The sequence below is a fragment of the Xiphophorus couchianus genome, chromosome 3 (assembly GCF_001444195.1).
Source record: "Xiphophorus couchianus chromosome 3, X_couchianus-1.0, whole genome shotgun sequence".
NCBI lineage: Eukaryota > Metazoa > Chordata > Actinopteri > Cyprinodontiformes > Poeciliidae > Xiphophorus > Xiphophorus couchianus.
Genome location: NC_040230.1, coordinates 5,196,193 through 5,213,702, shown reverse-complemented (window position 1 = coordinate 5,213,702; position 17,510 = coordinate 5,196,193). Strand labels below are relative to the sequence as shown.

General features: G+C 34.9%; 3 protein-coding genes and 1 long non-coding RNA gene across 4 annotated transcripts; 1 reads left to right on the top strand and 3 right to left on the bottom strand.

Moving 5' to 3' along the window:
- Positions 1 to 512: 512 nt before the first annotated feature.
- Positions 513 to 2,293, top strand: LOC114142178 (uncharacterized). Its single transcript, XR_003594972.1, has 3 exons — positions 513 to 730; positions 816 to 913; positions 1,000 to 2,293. It is a non-coding gene; the product is annotated as an uncharacterized LOC114142178 (long non-coding RNA).
- Positions 2,294 to 2,413: 120 nt separating this feature from the next.
- LOC114142175 (uncharacterized) lies at positions 2,414 to 5,854 on the bottom strand. The gene is made up of 6 exons (XM_028013315.1): positions 5,778 to 5,854; positions 5,584 to 5,661; positions 4,990 to 5,275; positions 4,105 to 4,259; positions 3,311 to 3,587; positions 2,414 to 3,184 (listed from the first exon to the last, which is right to left on the bottom strand). Exons 2-6 carry the CDS (start codon positions 5,645 to 5,647, stop codon positions 3,034 to 3,036), a joined length of 933 nt encoding a protein of 310 aa, XP_027869116.1. The 5' UTR covers positions 5,648 to 5,661; positions 5,778 to 5,854; the 3' UTR covers positions 2,414 to 3,033.
- Positions 5,855 to 6,971: 1,117 nt separating this feature from the next.
- LOC114142210 (fucolectin-1-like) lies at positions 6,972 to 9,903 on the bottom strand. The gene is made up of 5 exons (XM_028013354.1): positions 9,840 to 9,903; positions 8,785 to 9,079; positions 7,807 to 7,961; positions 7,269 to 7,548; positions 6,972 to 7,122 (listed from the first exon to the last, which is right to left on the bottom strand). Exons 1-5 carry the CDS (start codon positions 9,901 to 9,903, stop codon positions 6,972 to 6,974), a joined length of 945 nt encoding a protein of 314 aa, XP_027869155.1.
- A 117-nt stretch (positions 9,904 to 10,020) lies between these two features.
- Positions 10,021 to 16,111, bottom strand: LOC114142174 (fucolectin-4-like). The gene is made up of 5 exons (XM_028013314.1): positions 15,989 to 16,111; positions 15,002 to 15,290; positions 13,208 to 13,362; positions 12,501 to 12,780; positions 10,021 to 12,406 (listed from the first exon to the last, which is right to left on the bottom strand). Exons 1-5 carry the CDS (start codon positions 16,050 to 16,052, stop codon positions 12,256 to 12,258), a joined length of 939 nt encoding a protein of 312 aa, XP_027869115.1. The 5' UTR covers positions 16,053 to 16,111; the 3' UTR covers positions 10,021 to 12,255.
- Between the last annotated feature and the right edge of the window lie 1,399 nt (positions 16,112 to 17,510).

The window sequence follows — 17,510 nt, the reverse complement described above, 5'->3', positions numbered from 1 at the left end:
AAACTAGAAACTTCTTTTAAAGGAACAACTTCTTTAATTTTGCTTAATGAGCCTATTAGGAATGTCAGCATCTGAGAGTTGATATTTTGAAATTTTGAACAAAATTACATTTTGAAATTAAAAAACATGTTTACGTTCACAATGATGTGCTTTATAATCCCAAAGGTTAGAAATGGTAAATGGACTGAACTTATATAGCGCTTTTCCAGTCATTTTTGACCACTCAAAGCGCTTTACACTGGAGTCACATTCACCCAGTCGCACTCACAAACACACACACATTTACACACTGATACGCAGATCGGTAGGCAATTTGGGGTTAAGTGCCTTGCCCAGAGGCACATCGACATGTGGCAGGAGGAAGCTGGAATCGAACCTACAACCTTCCGATCGCAAGACGACTACTCTACCAAAGAGCCACAGTCGCCCTAGATCAAGTAATAGAAGTGCCATTACTTGATCTAGTTCGAATAACTAATCCAATACTTCTAACTTTTCTTCCAATACGCGACAGTCCAGGAAGTAGCCAATGGAGCAGCAGTATTTGTTGGTCTCTTCAGAGACCCGTACGAGTGGTCAGACCTGACTGACTCCTCACTAAGGTACTGGAGGGAATCCCAACTGGTAAATACAGAATATCATCAAAACTGTGTTGCAATGCTGAAGAATGAATCTGGCAAATGGGGAGACAGGAAATGCACAGAAGTTCATCCTTTCCTCTGCAAATGCAGTAAGTAAACATTTTAAGCAATATAAACCTATTGTAAAATGTGCAAAATAAGGAAGCAGTGTATAACAAATTATTTTGATTTTAGTACAAACTAAACTGCAGTTCATAAAACTGAGGATCAGCCTGCAGGACTCAAGTTTGGATCTGAATGACCCTGCAGTGCAAAACAGCATCTTGGAACAAGTAAGTTTTCCAGATGTTCATGCAGGGACATTTTGGTTCAGCCAATATAAACTTTATTGAAAAAACTTAACTTTTTTTTATCCCAGATGAAGCAAAGGCTGGGTGGAAATGTAAATGGTGTCAACAATCTTAACTGGAAAAAACACTCAGATGGAAAGGTTTTCATCAAGGAAACAGAGGAACACAACCAATGAGACGAATACAGCAGGACTGCTAAAATTCTGACTTAAAGATGTAAAACCCCACCAACCAGGATGGTAAAAAAACTTTTAGCTGTTGCTGATTAAACTTTTTTCAATAGGAATGCTTAGGCGCTAATATGATGACTATCTTGAATAACTCTGTGAGTCATTATGCTTTTTAATTTAGCCTGCCTCTTATTTTTTAGCAAATTCAGAAATCCAACCATATCATCTATCATCTATCATTAATATGTCCTGCTTTCATCCTGAGAATTTCATCTTTCATTTGATTTAGAGCCTCCTGTGTAGAAAAGATACACATTAACATGTGCACCATTAAGACTAAGATTACTTTCAGTCGTCATCATAATGAACTGGTCCACAGGAAAAAACCCAGTTACAACAGGATTCAGCACTAACATGGTAAATATGAAATAAATTAGCAATGATATGTATCCAGTAAGCTTTAACAACAAAAAATGTAAGTCCTTCATGTATATTAGTTTTACTTCAAACCAATAGTACTCAAAAGGAACTGAAGAGTATTTCAAGAACATCTAGAGAAAATGAATGAAGAGCAAATGCTGGCACCTCTGAAGTTTAGTGTATGGAGACCAACACCAGACATTGTTGAACTTCCTTCAGGTTAAGCAACTGTTCCTTTCTTTTTTATGCATTTTAATGGGAAAGGAACATGTTCATCCCTTTACACAACACAAGAAAAGTGAATAAACTCTCAATTGTTGCAGCTATTACAGTGTTTCAAACTGCCAGCAGCCATATTGGATTTTGATGAAGGGGTTGATGAGATGACCTCTGAGTTTAATTTTCCTGCTAGGATTTTTTAGTTGGATGTTTTGCTACAATCATGCATTTATTTTTATTCTTCCGCTTTTTTTGTGTGGGAATAAGTCCAGCTCCAGTTTTGGTATTGTTTCAAAACACCTTCACAGTGTCTTAGAAAACTTTAGAATTTATATTAATGCCAGTATAAAGATATGTAATCTGTAATAATTTAAGAAGTACAGCATTATTGTATGACATGAAACGGTCAGCAGGTTTTTATATTGATAAATTGTTTTAAGGAAATTTTTTGCCAACTATTTGCCTTTTAGATACATGACTAGCTAAGTTCACATGCTATCTGTATTTTTTTCAAACTAAAAGTTAATAAAGTAACTTGTCTGGCCTTGTCTTATTTAATTGTTTTGCAAAGGTTCTTAGAGGTTTTTAGTCATCCAAAAAGATTAGAAAATACCATGCTTATTTCCCAATTTAAAACCAAAACCATACACAGGTGATAATCTGATAGGATAAATACCATGATTAGCCAGACTTTATTTACTTTTGAGGAGAAATAAAGATGGCAGCTGAGATTGATGTAGCTGTCTTTGCAAATGTACAGTAAGTAAGTGATAAACTATTGAATACATTTGAGGAAAAGGAGAAAACAGAAGCAATAACCAACAAATGTTAATGACTTAAAAATCATTTCACTTGAAAATAAGAGGGCAGAACTTCTTTAAATTCATTGCAGATGTCATTCATGATCTTATCTCAAAAGGCAGATTATCAAGTCAAACATTCAGACTATCTCATAAGACTCCAGACAGCAATACAAAAAAGAAAGTATCTGCTTTAAGTAAAAAGCCATTCATTGATTCATTTGTAAACACAAGCTTCAGTCTGAGATACAAATTATTTTAATATTGTAAATGTACACAGTTATAAAATACTTGAAAGCTCATCCTTTGTGATGTGAATGAATGTCTGAAGGAGAACTTTGACACTTAATTTGTTGTGAGGATTTTCTGTCATCTTGTGGTCACAATTTCTAAGCTTTAACTATAATTAAGTATGACAACCTCATCATTTATATTGTGGAGACTCCTATCAGTGAAATGAGATCCTTATAATGTAACATCTAACATCTTTAATTCAATCCAGTCTCGATGCGTACACTTCCACCTCACACAGAGTGAGATATTCATTTCTTCCAGGTATGAAAACGTTGATGTATCGACCATCCATGCCGTTGCACTGAAAGGTTTCAGTAGAACCTGGAGCGATGGTTGAGATCACAGTACACCTGCAAAAGGAAATAAACATTGTTTCTTTTTCATTGTTTATTTGAACAAAAAATGGAACAAAGTGAATTGGTAGAAAATATATTGTCCTGTAATATTTTATTTATTTTAAGAGGACTGTAAACTACCTGGGATTGTTATTTCCGTTGTTGTCAAGTGAATCTCCAATACGAATTTCAGCTCTGTTAATTCGAGTGGGATATTCAACCCGATTGGTTATGTTAATACTGAACACTCTATGGGTGCTCCCCAGGTCCAGTCTCCACCAGGAGTTAAAGTCATTATTTGTGGCACTACAGGAACCCTGGCTAAAGTATGCAGCACGACTCCCATCGATGGCGTTGTTGGCGATGGCTCCAGGATAAACCGTTGACTGTGAGGCTTTTCCATAAATTGCCACATTCCCTAATGCAAACAAACAACAACAACAAAAAGATAAAATAAAATAAACGTCTGTTCTCATAGTTTTCCTGATGTTAACCTGTTTTTTGAATGTTAGGACTCAGAATTAAAGCAGTTCCTTGCCTTATCTTCCAGTTTGTTTTTTATCAGTCCTGAACTTTTATATTACATAGCATTCCACACATATTGTGTGTGTTGTTATCCTATGTCATACGTGTAATTCATTTTAACAGGATTTGCAGAAAATGTTATATATAAACTTCATCTCGCAATGACTCAGTGTTATACCTCCAGCTATAATGTTTGATGCTTCATGTCTGTTTCCATGAGAAATTCATTTACAATCTGAATGTATAAGAGCTATTTTCTTGCTTTACACTCATTCTTTGCATGACAAAAGCATCTCACTCCATTTTGATCAAAACTTTGAATCAAACCTAACAAAGTAATGTAAAGCATGTAATATAATTGGAGTACTTTATAGTGAGTATGTAAAACCCAGTAGCAGGATAGGCCTCACCAGTTGGAGCACGGTATCCATAAACCTCCACCTCGCAGAGTGTAAGTTTTCTGGAAACACCTGGGAGCACAACAGTCACATAACGGCCTTCCACATGTCTGGTAAATGTAATAGTTAAAGTTCTTCCAGCTGGGATATGGGAAATGACAGCAACCCTAAAACAGAGAATGTTAAAGGAACATTAGGATTTGTCTGATAATAGTAATCACTGATGTTTCAACATAACTTATTTTATCACTTTCTAAATAGTTTTGTCACTTTAGATAAATGTATTCCTAAACATGATGATCACAACAATATCAGAAATCCTACATAAAAATAAAGGTTAAACATTTAAGAAAAGAGATTACAAATAAGTATTGATCTTTTCTTCACCACATAATTAAAGAACTTTTAACTTGGTCTAAAGCCCTGAAAGTATTAACCATGGAAGACTACTAAAATGTTCAGAGTTTGTTGTAGTTTTGCTTTTGCTTACAAATCCTTTATTACTTTCATGTATTTTAACAAGTATCTGATGCTTTTTATAGTCTAAATTCACAAACCAGGTTGCAATAAATATTTGCAAAGATCTCTACTAAGTTCTTTATATGCAAAGGTAATAAAAGAGAGAGAGAAAAAAATAGTCTCACAGTGAGCTGTGTGCTAAGACCTCTGCATGACAAAGCTTCGTGAAATACATATAAAGTTCAGCATTATGTTACTAGAACAACATGTAATATATAAGTGATTAAAGTGAAGAAATTATACAAAAATATATTTCTCTGACAAGAAACTAAGCCCAGGAAACATGCCTTTCACAACTGACAGCCACAGAACATGACCTTCCTGTACTTCCTGTCAGGAGTCCTCCCAACAATCTATTAACCAGTTATAATGACTCACACTGGGTTTGCAGCACCGTTGTAGAGTAAAGAACTGCCAATGTGAATCTCTGCTCCGTTCAATCGTTCCGGACAGCAGTCTTCTCTGTTGGTGACGGATATAGAAGTGACAATATAAGAATCCAGCAGGTCCACTCTCCACCAGGGATTGGTCATTCCATCAGTGTGAGTGCATGATCCTGCACTATAGGCAGCCTGACGGTTACCATCAATGGCATTGTAGGCAGCTGAAAGAGCATTGTCTTGTCGGTCAGACTGGGTGGCTTTTCCATGCAATGCAACATTTTCTGTGAATAAAAAAAGTTGAAAAATTACATAAATAAATAGTGTCAGCAAAATTTTTTAATCTTTCACGAACAACATGGTTCCATCAGTTAAGTCATTCAGGTCCTTGGGAGGTGAAACAGCCACAGACCAACACACAACTTTTACAGAACTGTATTTACTGAATAAGAAACTGTTTCGATAATGATTCTTTAACGTTCTCCAATTAATAAATGGGATCAATTTCAATCTTTCAGAACTATTATTCTTCTTTGTGTTTATCTTAATATTTTTTAACAATTTTGCTACACACAGAGATAATGAAACATACTATATATTCGAGCCAGCACCGTTCCCTGGAGAAGCAGCAGATGTAGAGCTGAAAGGTTTCTCATGGTTGCTTCTTACAGTCAACAAAATACGTTACTTAGCAAATCAATAACCAAAAATTGAGGGAAGTTATAAAATCATGTCAATGCACAGGACATGCAGAAATAACAGATCACCAAAAAAACACGCACAAACCTTGCCTTGTGAAATAAATGTTGAAGTGAACAACATGCTGTTTGTAAGGGATATTTATGTAGGCATCTTATCTTGAGATGTGGTGTTTGGATTAATGATACACCCTTTATGATTTTATTTTTTACCTTTGAATGAGATGAGGTTTATTTTCTTAGACGAACTGGTATATGATTAGCTGGTTTAAATTATTGTTACCAACAGGAAGTTCAAAATCTGATTGAGAACTCATCCCCTTTACTTGAAAGCTTATGTCCATCTTTATTTAGTCTGAAAAAATTTGAGCTATTTTGCAAATCACTACAGCTTATCTTTTATTTCAGAGGAGACATAAATCTGCACAAACCAAAGTGAAGAATTGCTGCTACTCTTTAGCTTCAAAACAAAAGTTGAAGCAAACGTTGTTGTATAGACCAAAAGAAAGAAACAATTAAAAAGACAAATGATCAGTATAATTTCCAAAACATAGGGCACCATGTTGTGGAATAAATTTTGACCCACCAAGTTTCACCTTACCAAGTGGTAAACAAATTAGCAGGAAGGAATTTGAAAGACCATTTATTGCCAATTCACAAATAATAATACTCTGTACTTCCTGTTCATGTTTCTGACAAAGGACAAAGCAGTGCAGTATAGATAATTCTGCAAATAATTTATTATGTCAATATATACTTCCTGGAATACACAGGGCAAAGTCATTTTTTTTATTTTGGATGTTAAAGGAGACACAAACAGAAAATAAAGTACAAGTATGACAACTTTGCATAAAAGAAACAAATGTTAAAATTCAAGTTTTAGAGGCAAGTAATTTAAATCCAACTTTAGATTAAAGTTCAATTTGAAACTATTAAAATACCAATCAAAAGTATTTTCATTCACTCTAGAATGTGTACTTTAAAATGTATATATGACTCTGATATTGTAATAGCATATATGTGCAATTTTAGTCTTGTAAGTGTGTGTGAGTCTGTAGTACTGTATGACTGTATGTGTAAAAGATGAGGAACAAAATCAGTTCATTGAACCAAGATGTGAACTTTCACAAAATGTGTTTATTATAATCAGACTCAAGCCAATCTGCAGTTCATGCTAAACTTTTTCTAACAAATGGATATAACTGTGGAAATAATAAGGAACAAACACTTTTTTAAAAATATGTTGAAGTATCTTCCCAAATAAATTTTAGGATCTTTAAAATTAATCCAGTCTGGAGCCATACACTTCCACCTCACACAGATGGAGGTACACAGTTCTTCCAGGTACGACAATATTGATGTATCGACCGTCCATACCGTTGCACAGAAAGGTTTCAGTAAAACCTGGAGAGATGGTTGAAATCACAGCACACCTGACAGAAAAAAAATAGGTACAGTATGAAATATTTAAATATTTTTCACTTGAATAAAAAAATGCTAATTTCGTAAAATTATTGTGGAAAAACTTACAGTATAAACAATAATATATTTCAAATTGTTATAGTAGACAAATTATTACCTTTCATTGTTGTTTCCATTGTTGTCAAGTGAGTCTCCAATACGAATTTCAGCTCCATTAATTCGAGTGTAGTCTTCTATCCGGTTGGTTATTTTAATAGAGAAAACTTTATGGGTTTTTCCCAGGTCCAGTCTCCACCAGGGGTTGAATTCATTTGCAGTATGAGTGCATGAGTGCTTTGCAGCATTTGCTGCTCGATTCCCATCGATAGCGTTGTAGGCAACGGCTACACCATGCAATGTAGACTGGGTAGCTTTACCATAAATAGCCAGGTTCTCTCCTGTAAAACAACATTTTAAAATATCTACTGTAATAATATATTTGGAATCAGGCAACAACAATAAGTAGTTAGAGAAACTGTGCATGGCTATGTTATAGACTCAAAGGTACCTATAATGACACTGATGTTGCTACACTAAATTGATAGTTCATGTTTGAAACAATGTGTCTGTATGCTGCTGTTCGTGGATTATTTACACTCAGTTTGCACACTTCATGAGCTCAAGTATGACTTGAATGAATGTACACCAGCACTCACCAGTTGGAGCATAGTAACCATAGACCTCAACTTCACAGAGTGTAAGCACCCTGTTAAAACCAGGCAGTGACACAATCACATAACGACCTTCCACAAGACTGGTAAATGTTATTCTCAGTGTCCTGCCAGGTGGGATGTGAGAAATTACAGCAACCCTAAACAGAGAATTGGAGAAAAATCATATTTTTGCTTTAAATTAGGTTGATGAAAAACAAAATTAATTCCACTGGAATCAGTTTTCAGAAGAAAAACCAAGCAAGCAAAGTAGCTTAGCAAACATTAGGGACCTGTTTAAGCAGTGCAATAGTAAGTAAAAGCCTAATCCTGTACCAATACTTAATCAAACTCCTTTCAATGTGTAGGAACAGCAGCCTTACTCTGAACATCACACTGTCACCTCTGCCCTGTTTGGGTCAGCTGACCTATAAAGTATTGTAGATTATGACCCCTGATCAAACAATAATAAGTGACCTCTTTGTCTGTAAATCTGGTAGAGATTTACTGTAGTCATGAAACCATATTTCCTTGTAGTAGTTAATAAAAAGAAGTCTAAAATTATTTAATCATGTATCAAAACAGATATGACAACATTCTAGCTGTTAGTTGGGAAAATATGAAAAAAAAGTGAATACATGAAGCACCTACAACCTTATTTCACTGTGAAATAGTGTTAATTTTGGTTTTATTTTATTTATATTGCTGATTCACAATTAAAAGAGTCTCAAAGCACTTTATAAAACTAACAGATCCAATTTGTTTACAGAAAAATGTAGTCATTTCAGTCAAGTCATATAGATACATTCAAAGTTTATTACATATTGCACATTTCAATTTGATCCTAGTTATAAAACAAAGCATTCAATTTCCGTTTACTAAGGCAATTGGTAAATTTAAGGGAATTTGGCCAACTGCATGTTGTCCTCACAAATTAAATGAAGCATTTGAAGGGGATAAAAAATGTGTGTATGTGTTACTCACACTGGGTTTGATGTGCCGTCATCCTGTAAGGAGTTACCAATATGAATCTCTGCTCCATTAATGTTTTCTGAGCAGCAGTCTCCTCTGTTGGTTACAGAGATGGAAGTGACGATGTAGGACTCCAGCAGGTCCACTCTCCACCAGGGATATGCTTGTTGTCCAGTGTTTGTGCAAGATCCTTGTGTAAGATCGGGATTTCGGTTTCCATCAATAGCATTGCTGGCATCCACAAGACTATCCCAGTCTCCTATGAAATGATGAGACTGAGTTGCTTTGCCACGTAAAGCCACATTTTCTGGAAGCAAAAGAAAGTAAAGACATGGTTTTATGAAGTGTTATTGAGAGTAATTCTCTAACAACTTCGGTTTGAAAAGGTAAGGCTTTTAAAGATTGACATATGTACAGATCCTGCATGGGGACACAGAAAAGATAACTATACAGGTTCACATTTAATCCTGTTGTCAGTTTAAGAAAAGAAGATTTTTTTTTTCAACTTTGTGAGGGAATTGGAGTTCTTGGAGCCCTGGTTTGTTATTGGTATGACTTTGCAATCCAAAATAATAGAGTGGGTGTGAGATTCCTTCTGTAACAGAGAAAAAAGTAAGAACTTTTGCATTAGTTAGTGTAGCATAAAATATACAATTATTGGGTGTATATGTGGATATATATATATGTATATATACAAATATGGATGTAATGTTCTTTTAGTTGTTTTTATTGCCGCTGTTTCTTAAATTTATTTTTTCATGTTTGCATGTTGTGAGGTGTGCAATAAAAAATAAATTGTGTATTGTGTATTAAACATTGACAATAAAGCTGAGTCTGGGTACTTTAGAAAATATATCTCCATCTAGATCCTCAGAAAATTGAGCATGATCACATCTTTACCCCACAACAGATGTCAGTACATTCCGGATTGTTCACCACATACATGAAAAACTCAGCTGAACAACTGAGATCCTCCTGTCATAGCTTACAGAAATTTCTGAATTACATCAGCGGACTTTCACGGTGTAGAAATATTAATTGCAGACACAAAGGCAGATGGTTCTTACTGTATGCAAGAGAGAAGACTGTCCCCACGAAAAGCAGTAGAAGCACAGCTGAAATGAGTTTCATTGTACACAGCAGAAAAAATTCACAAAAACTTTGCTTAGAAATTGTCACATCAATTTACTAATAAAACCAATTACCAATGTAGTTTACAAAAATAGTTCATCTGGTAATGTGGTCAGAATGTACACAGGCTTTCAAAAATCTCAGAAGAAAATGAGAACCTGATTTCATGAAGGGTATTTATACAGACATCTTTATGTTACACATACAGCATTGATTAATCATACACCACCTATAACTTTTTTATTTGTTAAAATTGGATAAAGTTCATTTCTTTCAAAGAAGTAGGTCAGGCATTGCCAGTTGAAGGCAAGATTTATAGTAACTGTTAAACCATGTTCAAAACTGGACACACATACAGACGGACACTTTAGAGGCATAAAGATCTGATGAAGTGAAGACTCCAGCAATACTTGATATACAAAGGAACCAGCTTTATACAGTATTTCATGTAGTATTTCAAGACTATTACCAGAAATACATTGTGATAAAGTATATCTTTATATGTGTCCTAAATGTGACTTACTGGTATACTTTGAGAAATGACATTCTCAGACTTCCTGGTCACATCTTTAAGTAGAAATAAAATACTACAATAAAGTTAGTGCTACAATTGCAATGCCAAATGAACAGTAAAGTGCAGTGTGATAACAGCCATATATTTCCTGGAACAGATGATTGATGCTTTGGTGATTCAACACTGATTCATGACTTTATAGCAAAATATGAAAATAGAATGGGGTTATGCATGGCCACAACTTAACAGGGCATAAAATTGGATTTGAAGAATTGTACATTTGTACAGAAACAGCCAACTTAAGGCTTGGTTGGTCATATACCATGTAGAAACAATGTAGAGGTCCTTATAGATCTTCTAGAGGTTATTTCTTTAGAAACTTCTTATAGTTGAATTTTTATGTGTGTAGCTCATAAAAATGAGTTACACACAGCATTTTGTAGAGTCAGCAAAATGCTGGGTGACCTGTAAATGACCTCAAACGGTTGACACTGGCAGAGCAGCAAAGGAAAGGAGCAATATGGAAAGGTCTTCCAAATCCAATGTAGCCAAAAACAGCTTGTTTCAATGCTTTGTTCAGCCTAAAACTTTAATTTTGGCTGAATTAAAGCCACTGCTTTGTATTCAGTCTCAAATTTTCCCCATAGACATGTTAGAAGATTTTTGAGTACCTTTTTGAGCTAAACATAACTTTTGTATGTCAAAGAACTTGAGATAGTCCTCAATATGATTTTGTTTTCTTTTGAGAAAATGTACCTCTCAGCTATTCATCATATCTTATTGTGCAATGCAGAATTGTTGCAGCCAAAAAACGAAAAAGAAAATAACTAGTGTTTGAGGGTCATTTGTTTGAGGTCATATTTCACGAGTCAAGAATGTTAAAGTGCTAATCATCACAAAGATGTAACTTTTTCAAGCACTGATGTGTTATTTTAGATTTGACAATTCAGTTTCAGAAACATGTTTTTCTGTTCTCATCAAATAGGTCAATGCATATTCTGGTCCTGTGATTTTTGTCTCCAGAAACCACAGATTAAAAATAAACAAGTGTTTTATGTTGTTTTATAATAAAACACGTGAAAATGAAATCAAAGCCCTTTTCTGGTTTGTGGCCCAAAAAAATATGAAAAAAACATTTCACTTAACGTTGTTTTCATGTTAGAAATATGTAAAACACAAAATCTGTTCACATTTTCTCCTTTAAGGTTTTCATTACTGGGACTACATTTTTTACTTTAGTAACTTGCATAGCATCTTTTGCACTTTATTAAAACTAGCACTTTATTTGGCACTGCACTTTAAGCATAGATTTGCACATCAATAGCCATTTCCACACAAGAAATTTTAACAATTTATTTATGCTAAGGAACAAAAGTCCATTACTATCAATTATAAATGTTGACATTATAAACACAAGATAAAAAGTAAATATAAAGGCTACAAAATGGATTTAATTTAATTAATCAATATTTAAATCCAGATATCCACATATACTGTATATGCTACATTATCTAACCAAATTGCTGCTGCTCTGGCAGATTATTGGTCCTTTCTCATCATATCTGCATCAACGTCTAAAAAATAAAGAATTACTGAATTGGTTACACAAAACACGCTTGTAAACTAATTAACAAGATTATTGTTTTCTGCTTTTTACTTTTTGGATTTTCAATAAGTATTTTTCATAAAAGCAGCAGTACAGCGACATAAAGTGATTGGATCAGGTTCTAGTCAAAGAATTTGCAGCTGTCACTGAATATTGTGATCTAGTCATTAAATTAGATGAAGACATGTTTTTCTACAAAAATAACATTTAAAGGAGTGGCAGATCTATTTAGTTAATCTAGTCTTGATGCGTAGACTTCAACTTCACACAAGATGAGATTCTCAGTTCTTCCAGGAATGACAATGTTAATGTATTGACCATTCATTCCGTTGCACTGAAGGTTTTGAGTAAAACCTGGAGAGATGACTCCGATCGCAGCACACCTGTTAGAAAAAAAAAAAAATTGGTTCTGTTAAGAAAAAAAATGACAAAGCAGAAAATATGTTGCTTTACAAAATGAGTAGGACTGACAAGCACCTGGGATTATTGTTGCCGTTGTTATTAAGTGAATCACCAATACGAATTTCAGCTCCTTGAAGTCGTAAGTAGGCTTCCACGCTGCTGGTTACACTGACAGAGAACACTTTATGGGTTTTTCCCAAGTCCAGTCGCCACCAGGGATTAAATTCACGTATTGTATGACTGCAAGAAGCTTTGCCCCAGTGACCAGCACGATTCCCATCAATGGAGTTGTAGGCAATACCATGAGTATACAGTGACGACTGAGTAGCTTTTCCATAAATTGCTATATTCTCTCCTGCAACATGAGATTTTAAAGTATAAGAATTGATGTACAATTTGACTTCAGTGAAAAGTGGGTTCTCATGGTATGATGCCTGGATGTATTTGCGTCGCTCATTATGGTGGATTCAAAAACAAAAGCTTTTGAATGACCTTTAAGCAGGAGAGGGGAGTTAGCAGCAAAACAATCCTATTTTTAATGGTTTTTTTGTAACTGTGTCATTTGTTCCTGGCAGTTATTTCATATTTGACCATTGCACTTCTTACTCATTCAGAACTGTTTATATTACAAACAGTCTTTCTTCTGTACTGGTGTCTTTGTAGATTATCTACACTCTGAAAATGTGAAATTTCATCTTCTGATACTATTCCTAAAATTAGAGATAAAAATAACTCAAACTTCTTTTGAATAATATATTGAGAGTAATAAATGCAGGTCTCACCAGTTGGAGCACGATAACCATAGATCTCCACCTCACAGAGAGTAAGCACCATGTTAAAACCAGGCAGTGACACAATCACATAACGGCCCTCCACAGGACTGGTAAAAGTTATTCTCAAAGTTCTTCCAGGTGGGATGCCAGAAATTACAGCAACCCTAAAACAGAGAAAGTGGGGTGAATGTGACTTTATTTCAATAGAATCGAAACAGTAAAATAATGAGCTGTAAACCAATACATATCTATCGACCATGACTTTTCTGCAAGGAATTTAAAAATGGAAAAAAGCGATATAAAATCAAAACCAAAAATAATAATTGAACTTTAGACTAGGTTTTAAATACTGTATCGTTTACATATTATGTGTCATTCAGTGGATAACAAACATCTATATACTGTGAAGGAAGAATAATTATTAAAAACTTTAGACAAATCGTTTGGCTCGTCTTCTTCCTGAAAACCCGGGTCCTCTCAGCGGGCGGGGCAGCCGCTAGAAAGTGGAACCACCACACTGCGCGTTGACGTCACAGATCACAGAGTTTAATTCTATATGAAGCAACACATGAATCAATTAACAAAGCTGCAGAAATACAGAGATATACTCATTACCTGTAACAGGAAAAAATAGAGAAAGAAGAACACGAAAAGACAAAGACGCGTCTTTGGAGAAAGCTTATGTAAAAACCAAAATAGGGGTAACTTTCTGAATTATTACTCCTGTGCACGAACTCTTATACTGAAGGTGTGTTTTCCTTTTTAATATATTCAATTAAGGCGTACCTCTGGTTGACCAACTGGAAGCTACCTTGGACACTCAAAAAAAAACTTAGAACTCCTCCTAATTTACGCCAAAGATCAAAGGCCATTTGCTCTCTGGTTCACAAAAGAGCCAACAGCTGCATCCTGGCCTCCTGGTTTCTACGGTCATTTGGGTAAAGAAAAACATAAGATAAGATTTCACAGATACTTGTGGAATCCGGAGTCTCTCCCGTTATCTCTCCTTACATAAATTCTCAGGACAAACTTAAATCCAGTAATTTGGTTCAAGGAAAGGTTATCTTCACAAAACCCCATTTAGCATAAATCCTGAGCAATTTTCTAATAGTAAAACAAAACATTTCATTGTAACAATTTCCATTTGCTTCTAATATTGTCACAGATAATACAGTTTTCAAATACATTCATCATTTTGTAGTTTAAAAATGGAATAATACAATCTTCAGTAAAAACATGGTATTAATATTTAGAAATTAAATGTTAGGGTTTCAATCTTTTATTTTGCATTCATTTTACACCATCCCAAATGCTGGCCTCTGGCAGGTCTCCCCCACTGCCTGCAAGAATGTTAATTTTATGGCTCTGTGCTCTGGCCTCTGCGGGAGGCCCCATTTGAGTGATCTGCATTTTGACCCCTGTTTGTCTGATTCAAAATAAGAGTGTGAAATGTACCTTTTTCCGCCTGCCGTCAGATTAACTATTTTAAACACTAAAATAATAATTTTCCTCAACAATACCTTGTTAATGTAAAAGGAAGGTGAAACAAAGGAAGACCACAAAAAATGATTTCAAAACTTTATTCTGCTAATATAATTATATGTAATAATGTATATTTTTTACATTTATCATATCCTGTAGAATTAAAATCAACACATCTGTTAAAATAAATATACGTTTTACAAGTAAAATGCAAATAATTTCAGACCAATTGTAAAACACTTTATATTCAAGGATCCTCACGCGACTGAAAGTTGTCCTCTTTCTTTCCAAACATTTGAAATAAAAAAGGGTTTTACTCACACTGGGTTTGATGTACCATCGTCTTGTAGGGAGTTTCCTACATGAATCCCTGCTCCGTTAATGTTTTCTGAGCAGCAGTCTCCTCTGTTGGTTACAGAGATGGAAGTGACAACGTAGGACTCCAGCAGGTCCACTCTCCACCAGGGGTGTGCTTGTGGTCCAGTGTGGGTGCAAGATCCCCGTCTCAGGTCAGAATTTCGGTTTCCATCAATAGCATTGTAAGCATCCACACTAAACTCTGATTGGAGCCGATGAGACTGAGTTGCTTTGCCACGTAAAGCCACATTTTCTGAAGAAAAATAAAAAACAGTGAAACATTGATAACTGTTGTCGCACTTCCTTTCTTGCTATGCATTTTGGTGTTTTGAAAAACAGGTTTCTGATCTAAGCATAAAGAAATGAAGCAGCCCTCATGAGGAATGAAGTTCCATCGAGTCTTTAAATTCATGGGTATTTAACATCGGGGTTGCAACCGGTTGTACTGCAGGAGGGCAGTTAGATTTCTGATTACATTTCATCTATATTCTTTTAACGTTTAAAAGTTGTTTTTTAATACAAAGTAGTATGAATCCAACATGAAACAAACTGGTAAAATGAGGCATAAAATAATGTATTTTGTTCAGAAATACACCCATTTATGTATATAATATAATGTGTGTATGTGTTACTGTGCATGCACATGTCCCAGTTTGAGTTGTAAACAGGGCTGGCTGAAATTCAATTAAAATGTAAAATGTTCTCAATTCATATCAATAAATATACATTTCTATTTTCTGTGTTGAATTTCAAATATTCCTGGAAAGCCCCTGAATGAAAAAAAACTTCTTAAAATCCCAATCTGCGTGTTTTCTTTTATTATTCTTGCCACTAAATACAAGAGAAACTTAGTTGAGCAACTAAGATGATAGCCTCACAGTTTACTATTTTGATATTGAGTGAATGAAAAGTAAAACATTTAATTTGCAGATTAAAGCACATGCTTCTTACTGTATTCATAAGCCAAGGCAGTCACCAGGAGAAGCAGAAGAAGCAGAACCGAAGTGTGTCTCATTGTTCTGATTTACACTGCAGAGAAAGTTCACAAGTCAGATATCAAAATCTAATTGTGAAAATAAAAGCTAAACTCAATGCACATTGCAGACTGTAGATTCTGGTACAAGTACCTTGATGTGTCAAAAAGTCACTGAAGACAATGCGGAGCTGCTGTTTATCGTAATATGTGCTTTGTTACTCTGATTACTACTTTGATTATTCCTTAGAATAAGATAACATTTATTGCTGCAAACACGTGAGGGATTTGCAGCTTCTAACACATTTCTATTTACTTTCATTTTCAGGATTGAAAAAATCTGTCATCTCATGCTAAAAGGTGAAGGTCATAATAATATAAATAAAGACCTGTCAAATTAAGCCAACTTTACTGGACTGAAATGAAAAACTTAAGACAGTTTGTGGGTTTTATCGGTGCAGCACCTGTCACTGTTGACCTGAAGTTTAGTTATTGCCTGTTTTCTATGTGTTTCAACATTTTACTCAAATTCTCATCTGAAGCATCTTAAAACTTAGTAACACCTGTTAAAATGAAAATGAATAAGTTATGGACAACGATGAATCATTTTAAAACTGAGAAACTTTATGGCTTTATTTTGATGCAACAGAAATGCCGGTCATTGCCGTGCAGCACGTTTTTTCCCTCTATATAAAGCATATCTTATCTCATGTGTGATAACAAATCATCATCTTCTCTAGGCATTATCTATCCTAATTTACTCTTAGAAGAAAAACCTCCTATTTCCTGGTCCCCAGTAGCCATGTAGATCGCAGAGGGCCAGCAGAGGACGGTGAGGGAAGCAGCAAATGTCCCATCCAGGATCTGGTTTAAAGAAGCTGAAATAAAAGGGGTCTCAACACTGTCTGAGGATCCAAACTGTGTGTAGGAGTCATGTTTCCTGTTTGCTGGTGTTTACCACCCAGGAATTGTATTTCATTTTGTTTTCTGATTATACCAGAGGCAGATACAAGGTTTTTTAAGGTCAATAGTAATTCTGTTCAGGTGTTGCTAATGAGAAAGGGAAAACTGTTTTCTACTGTGCCTACTCAACAGTTCTGGAGGATTTTGTTCGTTCTAAATGGAAATGGAAAGATTAATAGACGTTGTAAAGGACTAAAATAACTCTTATAAGTAGATCAAAACTGTGACTGCATGTAAAAAACAGCAACCAGAAGTGTAAAATATGATAGAGTCTACGCTGTGTCTTTGTGAACATTTTGAGCTATATGTGGTAACACCACACCAAAAGCAGGGCTTTGAACTTTTGAAAAATAAAATTCTTAAACCACATCTCTTGATCCTATCTCTCAGCTCTGGTACTGTATGACACACTTTTTTTTTTTTTTAGTTCTTTATTGGTTATATTAGATTTTAGTCACCCAGATTTTGGTATAACTGGGGGTCTCAAATTCATTCTATGAATAAAATGAATAAACATTTAAAATCACATTACCAAAT

Excerpts from the sequence above, each read along its gene's own strand:
- LOC114142175 (XM_028013315.1), bottom strand. The coding sequence starts at position 5,647 with ATGAGAAACCTTTCAGCTCTACATCTGCTGCTTCTCCAGGGAACGGTG. Across the intron at positions 5,276-5,583 it reads GGTGCTGGCTCGAATATATA|AAAATGTTGCATTGCATGGA; the intron begins GTATGTTTCATT and ends TTTTATTCACAG. Across the intron at positions 3,588-4,104 it reads TGGATACCGTGCTCCAACTG|GGAATGTGGCAATTTATGGA; the intron begins GTGAGGCCTATC and ends TGTTTGCATTAG.
- LOC114142210 (XM_028013354.1), bottom strand. The coding sequence starts at position 9,903 with ATGAAACTCATTTCAGCTGTGCTTCTACTGCTTTTCGTGGGGACAGTC. Across the intron at positions 9,080-9,839 it reads AGTCTTCTCTCTTGCATACA|AAAATGTGGCTTTACGTGGC; the intron begins GTAAGAACCATC and ends TTTTGCTTCCAG. Across the intron at positions 7,549-7,806 it reads TGGTTACTATGCTCCAACTG|GAGAGAACCTGGCTATTTAT; the intron begins GTGAGTGCTGGT and ends GTTGTTTTACAG.
- LOC114142174 (XM_028013314.1), bottom strand. The coding sequence starts at position 16,052 with ATGAGACACACTTCGGTTCTGCTTCTTCTGCTTCTCCTGGTGACTGCC. Across the intron at positions 15,291-15,988 it reads TGCCTTGGCTTATGAATACA|AAAATGTGGCTTTACGTGGC; the intron begins GTAAGAAGCATG and ends ATTTTTCTTCAG. Across the intron at positions 13,363-15,001 it reads GATGGTACATCAAACCCAGT|GGTTGCTGTAATTTCTGGCA; the intron begins GTGAGTAAAACC and ends TCTCTGTTTTAG.